The sequence below is a fragment of the Carcharodon carcharias genome, chromosome 10 (genome assembly GCF_017639515.1).
Source record: "Carcharodon carcharias isolate sCarCar2 chromosome 10, sCarCar2.pri, whole genome shotgun sequence".
Taxonomy (NCBI): Eukaryota; Metazoa; Chordata; class Chondrichthyes; order Lamniformes; family Lamnidae; genus Carcharodon; species Carcharodon carcharias.
Window position 1 is genome coordinate 49,090,246 of NC_054476.1, and position 16,183 is coordinate 49,106,428.

At 39.4% G+C, this 16,183-nt stretch overlaps 1 protein-coding gene across 4 annotated transcripts in view; it reads left to right on the plus strand.

Annotated features, from left to right (window-relative positions):
- Positions 1 to 15,909, plus strand: part of ipo7 (importin 7) — a 70,965-nt gene extending 55,056 nt beyond the window's left edge. For 2 of the 4 annotated variants that reach the window (XM_041197289.1, XM_041197293.1), the window contains exons 20-26: positions 2,237 to 2,332; positions 4,669 to 4,889; positions 7,160 to 7,365; positions 9,458 to 9,661; positions 13,560 to 13,676; positions 14,015 to 14,038; positions 15,606 to 15,909. In XM_041197289.1, the coding sequence (XP_041053223.1) occupies positions 2,237 to 2,332; positions 4,669 to 4,889; positions 7,160 to 7,365; positions 9,458 to 9,661; positions 13,560 to 13,676; positions 14,015 to 14,038; positions 15,606 to 15,712 (975 nt within the window). In that variant the 3' untranslated portion in view covers positions 15,713 to 15,909. Of the gene's footprint in view, positions 1 to 2,236; positions 2,333 to 4,668; positions 4,890 to 7,159; positions 7,366 to 9,457; positions 9,662 to 13,559; positions 13,677 to 14,014 lie in introns of all 4 variants that reach the window. The other 2 variants (XM_041197291.1, XM_041197290.1) reach the window with 2 other exon arrangements.
- The last annotated feature ends 274 nt before the right edge of the window (positions 15,910 to 16,183 follow it).

Below are 16,183 nucleotides of genomic sequence, written 5' to 3' on the forward strand. Positions count from 1 at the left end.
CCATTTCACCATCTATTAATAATCATTTGCGATTCCGTTAGTCTTCTAATAGACTAAGTTGTATTTTGGTATTGCACTCTAACCCCTCAGACCAGAATGCCTGGGACCAAGGCATTTCTGGACTATGGAATTTTCTAGATTTCAGAATAATGTTAGAATGCCCAACCACAAGTGTGTGAACCAGATCTAAATATGTACCTGAAACATAAAACAGTGACCAAATGTTATAAAGAAGTAATAAAAATTGTTTTATTTATCCAAATACTGTGTTTTATATGTTTCCAAAGTACTGTACTCTTTAGCATTAGAAAACACATTTATCAGTGAATGCTGTGTGTGGTGGGAAAGGGACAGGGGCTGATTACTAAACCTATCTCTGCCTGTCCTCAAAAACTTCTTTGGAACATACAGTCTTTGACTGCATCCTCTTCTATCCCCACTCCTCCTCCTGCTTGGATATGTTAGAGGCACTTGCACTTGACAAAGGCCATTAAAGTAGTGACTTAACCATTAGGGCCATAACGTTCATTCTGTTGCAGCACTGTAAATGACTATTTCTGGTGTTGCCTGTGTGCTCAAAAAAAAATTTCAGGCCACTAGTGTTTCTGGTTTTCAGAGTTATGAATTTGAGAGGTTACAGCGTATCCTCAAACTTCAGCTCTGAAAAACTGCCTTGGCTCCCACTTCCAAACTAATTTTTAATTCAATGTGCTAGCTTCACCAGTTTCATTGTCCTTAATTTTGTACATTGCATCCAGTGAATTCCACCCCCAACCCCACCATGTCTGTTACCACCTCAAGTAATTGGGGTTTGACAAGCACATTTGTCTCTTTTGAACTGCATGCTTATAGCTTCTGTTTTCTTTTTATCTTGATAATTGGTGATTTCATTTTTTAATTAACTAAAAAAAAATTTCTTCCATAAATACCTGGAATGGCTGTGTCTCCCTTTTTAAAAATGGGTATTATATTGGCTACTCTGCAGTCCTCAACATGCATCCACATTCAATAGAACAATAACAGTCTACATAGCACTTTTGACATCATAAAACTATTAAGGTGCTTAACAGCAATGTCAGAGCCTGGATCTTTTTAGTCCCAATAGCGGTGAATGCTGACAAGTTAGCTGTTACTGAGTGCTGCAACAGCACCGCAACTTCTGGGGAGCCCCCTTAAGCTTGAATCCGAGTGACCGAAAGGATTCTGTTTGAGGGGGGTGGGAAGACCCCAAGATGAGGGACCTATTGGGACCTGTCAATGTATAAACTTGGGCTGATTGCCCTGGATTTGCCCAATGGCTGCTCTTAGCTTATGGAGGCCACTAAGAAGCACAGACCTTTAAATCAGCAAGTGTGTCAAAACACTCCTTCACCCTGTCACCTTAGTCCTGGCTGATTTGACAGCTTCTTTTGATAGTCTGTGCCCTGGCTCTGATGCTTGTTTCTTCAGTCAATTGAATGGCATGGATTGAAGGTAGATATGACCACCAGTGCCAAGAACTGCCTTGGGGGTGGGTGAGGTGGGGCAGCGTGTAGGTTAATTTTGAGGGGGGGACCTTTTGATATTATCTTGCTCAAGAAGCCTTATTTGTGTAATGCTGCAGATGTTTCTTTTAGATGTAATCAAACCATGATTGATAAGAATGGAGTTGAAATTGATCTTGAGCAGTGGTGAAAAGTGAAGAATATTGAATTAGAAGCCCATGTACATCTTAGCTTATTTTCTATTCCATCGAAATCAGAGAGGAAATAGATATCTGGCGAGTCTAAAGTAGGCTACTGTTTCATATTTCCCCATTTTATATTACATTTTGAAGACGGTTTCACCCCTGATATGTTGGGTTCCTAATTGGTTGTGCCACAGAGCAGTGTGACAGATTGTACCCTGAAAGTTGAGTTTGCAGTTCTATCTGTGTCATCAAAGGGAGGTAGCATTAAGGCAGTTTTTTTAAGAAGAGGACCATCCTGTTCTGTAGTTGTGAACTTACTGGAGTTTAAAAGCAATTTTTGGAGCAAGTTGCCTGGCTGCACACTTAGGAGAAGAATGGTATGTAGACTGAGATATGTGGTGTGGAAGAAAAAAATTGAAGATGATGTTGACTGTCCTGAAGCTTCAGTGATTCTGCCAGGTAGCAACCATTCTGGTGCCTTGTCATTTTTAAAGCACTAATTCTTGAATATATCACTTCCCTTATGCTATTTTATATAGAAAAAAATTCAATTTATTTTGTTTTTAGGTATTAACAGGGGATGCAGGAGAGGATGCAGAATGCCATGCAGCTAAGCTGCTAGAAGTGATTATTCTACAGTGCAAAGGGCGTGGAATTGACCAGGTTAGTGAAGTACAGTTTTAAATGAATTTAGGTAGCTGTTCAATAAATTTGGCTTCATACATTGAAGACTATTTCCATCTCCCAAAATGAAATGCTCAGAAGGCTTTTTTCACTTAAAATGTTCTGTGTTGTAGTATCTGGTTAAATTTTTTTTAGAAATATGATTTGTGGTCATTAGTTTTGCTTTAACATTTTTGAACAATATAAACTGAATATGAGCCTTATAGTTACTTTGTTGCACAAGTGCTCTTGAGTTTATATTTAAAAAGCAAACTGCCAATGGTGGCAAAATCAAAAAGTTTTATCAATCCTTAAATGAATGCAACACTGCTTTGCCTGCTCCTCTCACCCATTCTAATCTGCGTCTCTCTGAACTTAATGCACTCTGTTCTCTCAGGTCCAACCCCAACATTGTCATCAAACCCGCTGACAAGGGTGGTGCTGTTGTTGTTGGCGCACTGACCTCTACCTCGCGGAGGCTGAGCGCCAACTCACAGCCACTCCCTCCTACCTCTCCCTGGACCATGACCCCACCACTGAACATCAAGCCATTGTTTCCAGGACTGTCACTGACCTCATCTCCTCTGGAGATCTTCCCCCCACAGCTTCGAACCTGATAGTTGCCCAACCTCAGGCGGCCCACTTCTACCTCCTACCCAAAATCCACAAATAGAACTGTCCCGGTAGACCGATCGTGTCAGCTTGCTCCTGCCCCACGGAACTCATTTCTCGTTATCTTGACTCCCTTCTCTCTTCCCCCCTTGTCCAGTCCCTTCCCACCTACATCCGTGATTCCTCTGACACCTTACGTCACATCAACAATTTCCAGTTCCCTGGCCCCAACCGCTTCCTCTTCACCATGGTTGTCCAATCCCTCTACACCTCCATCCCCCACCAGGATGGTCTGAGGGCCCTTAGCTTCTTCCTCGAACAGAGGCCCGAACAATCCCCATCCACCACTACTCTCCTCCGTCTGGCTGAACTTGTTCTCACACTGAACAATTTCTCCTTCAACTCTTCTCACTTCCTCCAAATAAAAGTGTGGCTATGGGTACCCGCATGGGCCCCAGCTGTGCCTGTCTCTTTATGGGGTATGTGGAACATTCCTTGTTCCAGTCCTACTCCGGCCCCCTTCCACAACTTCTTTCTCTGGTACATCGATGATTACTTCGGTGCTGCTTCATGCTCTCGTTGGGACTTGGAAAAAATTTATTAATTTTGCTTCCAATCTCCACCCCTCCATCATTTTCACATGGTCCATCTCTGACACTTCCCTTCCCTTCCTTGACCTCTCTGTCTCAATCTCTGGTGATAGACTGTCCACCAATATCCATTACAAGCCTACCGACTCCCACAGCTACCTCGACTACAGCTCCTCACACCCCGCTTCCTGTAAGGACTCCATCCCATTCTCTCAGTTCCTTTGCCTCCGTCGCATCTGTTCTGATGATGCTACCTTCAAAAACAGTTCTTCTGACATGTCCTCCTCCTTCCTTAACCGAGGTTTTCCACCCACGGTCGTTGACAGGGCCCTCAACCTTGTCTGGCCCATCCTTAAACCAGCTTATATTTCACCCCTTTCCTAAGATTCACTCAGTTCTGTTGAAGGGTCATGAGGACTCGAAACGTCATCTCTTTTCTTCTCCGCCGATGCTGCCAGACCTGCTGAGTTTTTCCAGGTAATTCTGTTTTTGTACTGCTTTGAATAGCCATTTTGATTTTTTTCCAATTGAAAATAAACAGATTCAGCTCCCTGCTGATCTGTTGGGTAAAAGCATTACCTGGTGTAGAGGACTTAAAGCCCCAGGTTTATCTCCTGTGCTGTGTTAATGATGTTGGGGCAGTTTTGCTGTCAATACATTTGGTTATCTCCCATTGCTACCACGGATGACTGTTGGAAAGACAGGCAGATGTTAAGTGAAAACGTAATTGAGCTTGCCTATGATGCCTTTCTCAGTCTGTATACTTCCTAACACTTGGTGTCAAGGTGTCCATATAAAGAGCGACCATTTGGGCAAGATACAAAAGTTATTTGCATCTCTGGTACGGTGGTGTGGGGGGACTTAAACAACAATACAACTTATTGTCCACATATTTGACTGTAAGTAGTCACCGAGTAACTTAATATTTTGGTAATTGCCCAAATCTCAGTTAATTTACTTAACACTAAGAGTGCCTGTTTTGCACCACATCTGCAAGCTTTCAGTACAGATAATTGTCCAAAAACTTGCTATTTTGGAGGACAAGTTGTAGGACATTCTCTTAAATTTTGTGCCTTTCCTTTAAATATACTTCACCTTTGAGGTTTGCAAAGTGTATTTTATTTTTTTTCCTAGTGTATACCTCTGTTTGTGGAAGCAGCACTTGAGAGGCTGACCAGAGAAGTCAAGACCAGTGAACTAAGAACTATGTGTCTGCAAGTTGCCATTGCTGCTTTGTACTACAATCCACTCCTGTTACTGAATACCTTGGAAAACCTCCACTTTCCCAACAACACAGAGCCAATCACCACACAGTTTGTTAACCAGTGGCTGAATGATGTAGACTGCTTTTTAGGGTAAGGCTTGCTGTACCACAAAATTTAGAGAAAATAGAATGGGTGTCCAATGTTTTGTTGAAACTGTTAAAAAGTTGTGAAAATATTGCACCATAGTGTATACTATTTGAGATTTAATTGCCTGAATGCAACTTGGTCACAGTGAGTTAGAGCATTAGATTAGCATCCTGGGATGACAAACTAGCTGAGTTTTCAACATTTGCTGGAGTAGTCGGGGAATGCACTGCTTTTATGTGAAAGAGAGGCTTTGTTACAATTACTTATGAGTAATATTTAATTTATTAGTGGGGCAAGGCATAGGTAGAATGCAGGACAGAGGATTGTGTTATTGGCTGCCACAAATGAGAGCTGTCTTTTGGAGGTAAATATTGAGAAGTCTGCAAATTGGTGGAACATAGATCTTGTAGATCTACATTTTTCAATTAATGTGTATTTTCTTTTCCCCTTCTAAAACAAGAGTTTACGTACAGCAATAACTTAGAGAAACAGCCGGAGGGACTGATCACACACCAATTGGGAACTGGGAGGTTAGTCTAATTGTTCAGCTTTTGAGATTTGGAGGAGAGCAGGATGGAGTGGAGGTTGGAAGGCGGTGATGGGGGAGAAGAGGACATTTGGAAGAGAGTTCCAAATAGCAGAGCTGAAGGTTTTGATGTGAGTGGACCATATAGAAGACATGCAGCGGTCCAGAATTCAAACACCACAAGGTGTGAGATATTAGAGGAGGTTTCAAAAACAGGAAGCTGTAAATTTGTGGAGGGAATTATACATCAAATGAAACACTGGGGTTAATAAGCTAGTGTATCTGGAGCATGGATGACAGGAGCTTGACAAGACATAGGTGCCAGCCTCCTTGATGACCTAGAGTTCCTCTAAAGGAGAGACCAAAAGAATGCTGCTAAAGTCACGTGGAATAGTGTGCATGAAAGTTTCAGCACTGGTCAAAGAGTATTCCAGAAGTGAAGTAGGTAATCATAGTGTTATTTAGCTGAGGGTTTCAAACTCAATTCAGGATTAAGTGGACATTGAAGTTGTGCTTGGTTAGATTCAACCATGGGGAGCAACCTGAGGAAGTGGGTGGAATTAGGCTGTGGTAGAGCTTTTCATGATATTTAGGTGGGGTGGGAGGAGGAATAGAGATTACAGCCCTTAGCCCCATTTCTCTGAACCTGAGGGCGCTGACAAAAGAGTGATTGTGCCCCAGTTGATATGACTAGCTGAGCATGTAGCTGGGATAGTCTTCAGAAACTGTGTCCAGACTTTCACTTGAGCATGTGGAACAAGTTTGAGTGTCTGTATACTTTTGATCCAAAATTTATAGTTTAAGACTTTGTTCTTGATGTTGCAAAATATAATGCAACAGCAATATACAATAAAAATGAGTCTAAGACTAATGATGAATTGGACAGCAGAAAAGTAATGGTACTTTTTACACTGATCATTTACTTCAAAATGATACTTGTGCAGATATGGCAATTTTTTTTTCTACTAAGTCCTATATGGTTTTTTGGCAGTGCCACCCTGAGCACTCTATTGGTGTGGATTTCTGCCAGTATATTTCTCCTGCTCCACAGCAGCGCATTGACCATCAACCTCAGTGGAAGGAGCTGAACCATCTTCACCGCCTCCTGCTTCCTGTTGCTTTGATGCCACAGTTGACTAAAGAGGCACCATAGCAAACAACAATTCCGTTCATGCACATATAAAAATAATACCAGGATCACTTAATATTGATTAGAATGGTAACCTTGTCTTTTTTCCTCCCCCGGCCATAGCCCAAATTCTAGAACCTGAGCTGAGGTGTGATCCAGGATAAACCTGAGAACTTCAGCTGGTATGACTTTATACTGCTCTTGCCGTTTGGAGCCATAGTTTCTAATTAGTTCAGAGAAATAAAGGTCAATGCTAATGGAGGCATGGTTTTTGGGGTATGACAACTTTCCTGGATAGTGGAAGATCACATGGATTGGAGGTAGAAAGTTGACATTTTGAACTTCAACAGATGGAGTTGCATTACTTGCCTAAGTCACTTCCTCATATTTCACTACTATAATGGGTTATAGTGCTTTTGATCTACATTTGGAATGTGTAATGGTTTAGATCTATACACTCCATTGATTAGTTTAGTTGTAGGTGAAGTCAATGTTTTATCTGATTATAACACTTGTTTGAGGAATTGCAACTCTGACCCCTTTTTAATTTAGAAATAGTGAACTAATTATCTTCTATTTTTAATAGAAATTCAACCATCTCTTTTCCCTTTTATCCAGTTTACATGACCGGAAAATGTGTGTCCTCGGTCTCTGTGCATTGATTGAACTCGAACAGAGACCACAAATTGTGAACCAGGTTGCAGGACAGATTTTACCAGCTCTCACTCTTCTCTTTGGTGGATTGAAGAGAGCCTATGCTTGCCGTGCAGAGCATGAAAACGACAGTGATGATGATGATGATGGAGAAGATGAGGATGAAAATGGTATGACCATAATTTGCAATTGAATTTATAGTTTCTGTCAGAATTTTCACATTGGAATAATGAATACCTGGGAATGAGTTATAAGACTAATCAGTGATTATGACATTATCAAGAACTGTGGCAGCTTCATGCTGATCTTATCCTTGAAATTCTGGGCAGATATCTTGATTAGGCAATGGCCTTCCTCTGATAACAATGCATTATCGGGAGGTTTATAGAAAAGCTATATCCAGCCTTTGGAAATCAAATGACTTGGCATGTGTTTAAAGATGGTGTCATAAACCAAGGATGCGAAGCTTGAGAAATCTTATGAACAGCAAAATGTTCGTGGTGATTCAGCACTTTATGCCCAGACTTGCAGGTTAATATTTGCCAATAAATTTATTAATATTTTTCCCCCTCATTGTAGCTTTTGAGCTGTGTTTTGAGTTACATGATGGGCCAGTTGTGAGGGTTGTAACATACTTAGTTGATGGGAAGCATTTCACTGGAAAGAAATATAGGTGAATATTACTATCTTGGTATTATTCAGTGTATTTTTGCAAATATACTTTTTAATTCTCCATTAATTTTTCTCCCCTGCTTTATGAACATGGATCCAAAGAAACTGAGTTTTCCTTGGCACTTTGACCAAATGGCTATTGTTTATGCATGAGATACAAATGTGATTGACTATTTTTCTGTGACTGGTATGCATTTCAACTGATTTGGTAGGCGTCATCATAGCGTGTTGCTAGCACGGATAGTCAGCCAATGTTTTTTCTTTTCTACATTTCCCACCCTCTTTGAGGACACTGAGCTCAGTTCTGGTGTGTCCGTTCTTGTCTTCACTAAATCAGCTTAGGTTAAGGATTGAACTCAAGATCTTCCTGGCTTGTATGGTTCATAATGCTCATTGAATAAACTTGCTTAACCAGCTGGAAAACAACCTGACATTCTTCAATATATCACTATATACTTTATTACTCCGAACATTATTCGGTATATAAATATGCATCTTATTACTCCTACCAGTACTTTACATGAAAAATTGGTATACAGATGCAAGCAAGTTACAAAATCTTGAAATTGTAGAATCACTTCACCCTTTTGACCTGGTTGACTTGGGTAACCTTTCTATTGTCTCAATCACAGACAAGCTCATCATTGATCACTTCCTTATTCTTTCCCATTCACATCCCACTTCTCCCTTCAACCCCACTCTCTGCATCCGTCCCTGAAAAGAAAAGTCATTCAATGTGCTGAATAGTCCCGTATCCCCCCCAAAGCCCATACCCTTTCCCTAATTCTGTTCTGGGGTAAGGATGTGCTTTTTTTGTAATGTGTTGCTTAAGGCAAAAGTGTGACATTCAGAATGATTTAACAGGAAGGAACCCATTGAAATAAGATGTTCATAATGTAAAGGTTGAGCACCCCTTTTACTGGCTACAGTAAGTTCTGGAACAGTCTTGTGGGTTGATCTTCCTCTTGCTGTATTGAATTTATTCAGTCTTAATTGCAACATCAGTGATTACAAATATTCTCTATTAGTGGTAAGAACAGTTCATTACTAAAAGTTAATGGTGAACAAAGGCAAAATAGAGAATGAGATTGTGTGAGCATATTCAAGCATGTATTTGCAGTTAACAGTAAGCAAGCATCTACGGCTTCCGCAAATATTTGTTCAAAATGGAGATGGGGGAAGAAAATGAAATAAAAGGTTGTTCAAACAATTTAAGTTGACAAAGCTGTCTCCAAATTCCTAATGCTGTGTAATGGACTCGCTGAAAGAATTCCCTTAAACTATCATCTTAGTGGCTTTGCCTTCTTTGGATTTTACAGAGGACTCCACCAAATGCACTAGTTATGATTATACCTCTTCAAAAAAAGTTGTTAAAAGAAAATGCAACTGGCACATAAAATCAGTGAACCTCATTCACTTTGCTATAAACAGAAACTAATACTGATGTGTAGTGAGAGTTTCAGCTGCACTGATCCAAATATACAATTGAACCTTATTACTGAGCAAACCAGTTACAATATAAATTGGTTTTTAATTGTGTGAATGTTATTGATCTCATGTTGGAGAAACTACAATTTTTATTTTTGACAGAGCTGGGCAGTGATGAAGATGATATTGATGAAGATGGGCAAGAGTATCTAGAAATGTTGGCAAAGCAAGCTGGGGAGGATGGCGATGATGAAGAATGGGAAGATGATGATGCAGAGGAGACTGCTCTTGAAGGATACTGCACCATTGTTGATAATGAAGACAGCAATATTGATGAATATCAGATATTCAAAAGTGTACTGCAAAGTATGAATAGGTTTTGCTTTTGATTTTTATTCTATTTCATTTGGTCATTTTCCATGTGTGAGCCTTGATGGTAAATGTTAGCAAGCAATTAGACCAACGAGCATTATAGTGAGAAACTGGTTCTGTCATCAGTCAAAGCTCACCAACTCGCTTTCCAGTATGAGATGGTTGATCAGGAGCAGAACTACTGACTGGCTCTATCGTTCCATATCTATGGACATTAAAACCAGTTGTAGTACCCTAATTGGTGACTCTTTTGGTATATATAAATACAATTTAGTCTTAATTCAAGCTTGCTAAGTCTGCTTTTTATTGAGACTATTATCTGTCCTAAATACAGGAATTGATCAAAGTCACAGCTTAAAAATATAAAATGTGCAAGAAACATTTTAATTGTTAATTAATTGGAGTTCTATGCTGTTTTAGTTTTAACAAAAATCTGCAACTAGAAAAGTCAAACCTGTGGCCTTCAAGTATGAGCAATCTGGTCATTGAAGCTCAAGCAACTTGGTCCTAAATGCACATATTTCTTGCTGATTTATCTTGTCTTCATTTTGTACATCTAGAGATAGGAAATGGCTGTAATGTATCTGTTGCCTTGATAAATATTCATTTACAATTTCAAATAATAGCAGTAATTTGAGAGATATGTAAATTAATAGGGACACTGAAATAAACTGTGACGCCTGAGGTTCCTCTGTAATCACTGGCCCACAAAGACAAACCAGGACATTCTGGTTTAAACAACTGGTACCTCAAGAGCACTTCAATGATGTGTTGGCCCACTAACCCTCTGCATAAGAGGCTATTAGGACATGTGGGCACACTCTCAACTGGTAATGTGGAGAAAGAAAATGTCTATCAATTTGTAGCACCAAAATAGTATCTTCAGTGTTGTGGAGGCTTAGGAACAGAATGGTTCCATATTGTGCTGTGACCTTCATTATTTATTTTTTAGTGACAGGTATTCCAGGGATGTATTTAGATATTCCATTTTGAATATTTATCACCTGACTACTTATTATAACTGTTATAGACAGGAAGGGTTTAATTTAAAGAGTCCTGACTCCTCTCTCCACCTGTCCGTAAACAAAGGTACTTTGATTTTGATTCACCACCCCCACCCCTTTTATAAGCGGTGGCTTATTTACCAACCCCTCAGTTTTGGTGTGATCCAATTTCTAATAATAACCCCACAGCAATCTCAAGGTAGGGTAAACTCAGAGGGGTAGTTTATTCACAAGCACACTCAAAATGTAGGAGGGGTTGTCTCTACGTAGCCCTCTGTGTATTCATGCATTAAACGAGCGATAAAGAAAGAGATTTTCAGGGCAAAGACCACAGAGCAAAGAATTATTGTTTCATGTGAGTCCAGAATCAAAGTCCAATAGTGTATTCCTTCAGAGGTTGGCAGGCTGAAAACTGACATTGGATAATTCAATGGAAAATGGCTTCCACGATGAGAGAGGCACACAGGGATAAATTAGTCTGGAGGCAATGGTATAGAAGCTCCAGTAGAAACAATATTGATGGGGGCCAGGCATTCAAACCTGGACAGAACCCCTTTTCTGTGCTCCTGCTCGGTAGATGGAAGATGCAGACTAATTTGCTCAGCAAAACCATATAACTGGTTCTCCCAGCTGTTTGAGGGAGGGGGGTGGTGGTGTTCATGTCACATGACTTCCACCTCCTCTTTGGCTTTGACCAAATCCCTTGGTCTGGGTTCCTGAAAATTTAATGTTCCAACCATTAAGAACTTGAAAGGAAGGTTGAAGGGCTCTTTGTCTTCGCAGACTAGTAGACTCCGATGGCCGGGCCTGGCTTATGAAGTGTAGGTGACCATTGTGAAATTCAGTTTGAATTTGATCTCTGCAGCTCACACGGGTTGTTAGCGTCTCTTCAGAGATAACAAGGCACAAGTTGCTTTGATACTGCCGGATTAGCCCCTGTTGTTTGAAGGTTACAGCCAGTCATGGCTTTAGTCATTTTAAAAGGTCATTATCCAATTTTAAACTTTTAGAAATTAGCCATGATGATTGATGTATATATATTTCATAAAAATATAGTGTAAGATCTTAGCCCCGCCACAATAACCAAGATTACTAATGGAGTTTATAGACTTTTCAATTGCACTTAGACCATAAGACATAGAAGTAAGCCATTTGGCCCATTGAGTCTGCTCTGCCTTTCCCCATAATCCTTGATTCCCTTGCTGATTAAAAATCTGTTTATCTCAGCCTTGAATATACCTAATGGCCCAGCCTCTACAGCCCTCTGTGGTAAAGAATTCCACAGATTCACTACTCTCAGAGAAGAAATTCCTCCTTACCTCTGTTTTAAGGGGTGTGACCCCTTACTCTGAGATTGCACCCTCTGGTAAGAGACTCTCTCACAAGGGAAAACAACTTCTCAGCATCTACCCTGTCAAGACCCCTAAGAATCTAATATGTTTAAATAAGGTTGCCTCTCATTCTTAACTCCAACGAGTACAGGCCCAACCTACTCAACCCCGCCTCATAAAATCCCACCATACCCGGGATCAACCTAGTGAACCTTCTCTCGACTGCCTCCAACACCAGTATATCTTTCCTTAGATAAGGGGACCAAAACTGTTCACAGTATTCTAGGTGTGGTCTAACTAGTGCCTTGTATAGCTTTAGTAAGACTTCCCTATTTTTATACTCCATTCCCTTTGAAGTAAAGGCCAACGTTCAATTTGCCTTACCTATTACCTGCTTAACTTGTATGCTGGCTTTTTGTGATCCATGCATGAGGACCCCCAAATCCCTCTGTGTTGCAGCTTTTGCAGTCTTTCTCTATTTAAATAATATTCAGCTTCTCTATTCTTCCTGCCAAAGTGCATAACCTCACATTTTCCCACATTATATTCTATCTGCCAAGTTGTTGTCCATTCACTTAACCTGTCTATGTCCCTCTGTCGACTTTGTGTCATTCTCGCTGCTTTCCTTCCCACCTATTTTTGTGTCATCTGCAAACTTGGCAATAGTATATTCACTTCCCTCATCTAAGTCATTAATATATATTGTAAATAATTGGCTCCAGCACTGATCCCTGTGGCACTCCACTAGTTACAGGTTGCCATCCTGAAAATTCCCCCCTTATCCCAACTCTGACTTCTATTAGTTAGCCAATTCTCTTTCCGTGCTAATATACTACTACCCCCAACACCATGGACTCTTTTGTTATTAAGTAGCCTTATGTGCAGTACCTTATTGAACACATTTTGGAAATCCAAATATATTACATCTACTGGTACCCTTTTATCTCTTCTAATAAGTTTGTCAGACATGATTTCCCCTTCATGAAGTCATGCTGACTCTGCTTGATTAGATTATGAAGATTAAAGTCACCCATGATACTGTCTTTTTTAAATGCCCTCATTATCTTCTGATTTATCCTCTGTCCTATGGTATAGCTACTGTTGGAGAGACTACTCCCGCTAGTGTTATCTTCCCCTTGTTATTTCTTACCTCCACCCATATGGATTCTACATCCTCCGATCCAAGATCATTTCTTGCTATCATACTTATTCCATCTCGTGCTAACAAAGCTACCCCACCACCCTTTCCTTCCTGCCTGTCCTTTCGAAAAGTCTCAAACCCCTGAATATTTAATTCCCAGCTTTGATCTCCTTTTACCCATGCCTCAATAATGGCTATAAGATCATATCCATCAACCTTTATTAGTGTCATTAATTCATTTCTTTTGTTATGAATACTACGTACTTCTGTTTATTTCTTTGCGAATAGGACTGACTGCAGCTAGGATTTAAACCGTATTATTTAATCTTTCATTACTGTTGGTAATCACTGTAACCGTATTAATATAGTTCAATTGTCATAGTAGCTGTTATCAATCTGATTTTTTTCCTTTCCAGCTATTCAAAACTGTGATCCAACCTGGTACCAAGCCCTAACCTGTAATCTTACTGATGAGCATAGGAAGCAGTTGCAAGACATTGGAACTCTTGCAGATCAGAGACGAGCTGCTCTAGGTATTTAAGATATCTGATCTTCTTAAGGGGGTTCTGCACTCATTTGAATATTGCCTATTGTTTTACCACTGAAATATGTTGGAAATCTTTGGTCCTTGTTAATAAAATCACCGTTCCACAGTGATGGCCATTCAATTTGGAAATGTGTTATAATTGAACAATATAGAATTGTTGAACTTTTTGTACTTTTAATTCCTGAGCATTGGAATATTTTTAAAAAAATCAAATATCTGATACTTATTCCCACTTTGAGTGCACTTACATTTTAAAATATTGGGGCCAATTAATTCCAAAGGAAAACTTATTTGATTTTTTTTCTCTTCTTCCTCTTATTGCAGAGTCCAAAATGATTGAAAAACATGGTGGATACAAGTTCAATGCTCCAGTAGTGCCAGCTTCATTTAATTTTGGTGGTTCTGCCCCGGGAATGAATTGAGTTCGCTTTTGATTCATTTGTACTGTGTGACTGGTTGTAGTGAAAGCTTGTGTTGTTCCTTCCAGTAGTGGTTCCAAACAAAAAAAAAAATCAGTTCTCATCATCCACAAAATCCACTCAACTTCCTACTACATGGAATGGACAAAATGACCAGAGAAGTGAGAATTTGATCATGAGAGCCCTCTGGAAAAGAAAAACAAAAGTTTCAGAGGAACATCGGCCTGAGAGAGAGACTAGTGTTAACAAAAAATAAACCATAGGAACCTGAAAAGCGAGGGGAAATGTCATGTTGACAGCTTATTCCTTGATTTGATTTCAGGCAAGGAAATCATTGGCTTCTGGGATAATTTCAGCACATCTGTAGTTTAGGCTAGCAGGCGCCTCCAGTGTTTACATCCATGATAGTGTTAGTATTAGTCTGGTTTTCCACATTTCAAGTTCATTTTTAATGTAAATAAGACACAGCAGGTGGGTAACTCACAAAAATCGTCTCCAAATTTTCCTGTTCATGCCAATATTAAAAATGATTGTATTCAGATGTAGACTATCAGACACAGAACATAACACTACATAATGGCAGATGTGTATTTGTAAATGCATAAATAGCACTTTGATATTATGAAAACCTTCTAGCCTTCTGTATTGAATAGCAAGTTTATATGCTGTTCTACAAATTCAAGGGATTTGTGATCTAAATATAAGTGGAGACATTAAGTTTAAAAATTGAGGTGTCTTGCCTGTAGCCACCACCTCTGGTTTTGATTGGGATTTTGGCTATAAAAGAGTCAATGATATTCCATTGCTGCTGAAAATGGCAATGCCCTCAGTGCCCTTTTTTAAGCTCTCTATGTACAAGTCTTTTTTAAAAAATAATAAATTTGGATACAGTGAAATTGTAAGCACTGGTGAGACTAATTCAGTAAGAACAAAAACCTAATAGCATGTAAAATTGGACTTTAACATAAAGCTCTAATATCCAAGCAGAAAAAACAAAGTACTGTAATTGGTTGAGTGTATGGATGAGCCAGCTGTATATGCAACAAACTATTAAAAAGAAAAAAATGGGTTGAACTTTGCTGTAAAAAATGGTCTTTGTTTAACTTGTGTAACGTTAAGCTTTCTCTTGAAAAGGGCCTTCAAGGTTAGGAGTAAAATACACTGGTTATCCTTTTCCAGGCAGTTGTTTTCTCATGAGTAACCAGTTCATCATTCTCAACACAATTTAAATTGCAATGTGCACTGTTACAATGCAGATCATTGCAGATCATAGTTGTACTTGTGCTAATAAAATGCACAGTGTGACTTATATGTAAAATGTGTTAAAAATGAATGATCATCTATTCACTTGGGTTGCAAAACAGTTGTGGCTGCTCTATTTAGTTAACCTTTTAATGTGCTTCAACAAAAATCAATATTGCATTATGCTGCACTTTTTTTAACAGCTTGTGATCAAAGGTGTCATGGTTGAGCAATGGTGATTTTGTACTTTGCAGTAGTGTGGCAGATGACGACAAAGATGGGAAATGAAGGAGCGGTGTTTGGAGTGCAGAAAATCACACTGGAAAGCTGGGGAACTGGATGGAAACACCAAACTGGCTGAAATTGACACAGAAGCTATTGTTAAAAAAAAATCTGGAAAAATTCAGAACCAAGGATGATGAAGTTGGGACCTTGAGTATCTACCAATAAAAACCACGTGGTGGTATGGCAGAAGAACATTAATATTTTTTGCAAATTCCTGTAACCCTGTGGTGATATTCTGTTACAGAACTTTAATAAAAAAGAATTGAGGACTCAGTACCAAAGTTGAAAGTTAATTCTACTTTATATGCAATCAGGAGTTGGCTGAATTCTTTATGATGCCTGAATACACTATTAGTGTATCTTGAATGTAACTATTACAAATATGCATTAAATTGAACAGTTTCACTTTTTGAACCTCCACTTGACTTTTAAACAGAAGGTAATTGATGTGTTATATAGCAAAGCAAGACGAAGGAGAATATTTTGGGTCAGGAATGATTAGCTTATTTAACTATTAAGGCCTTAACCTACATCTTGTATGCTGACA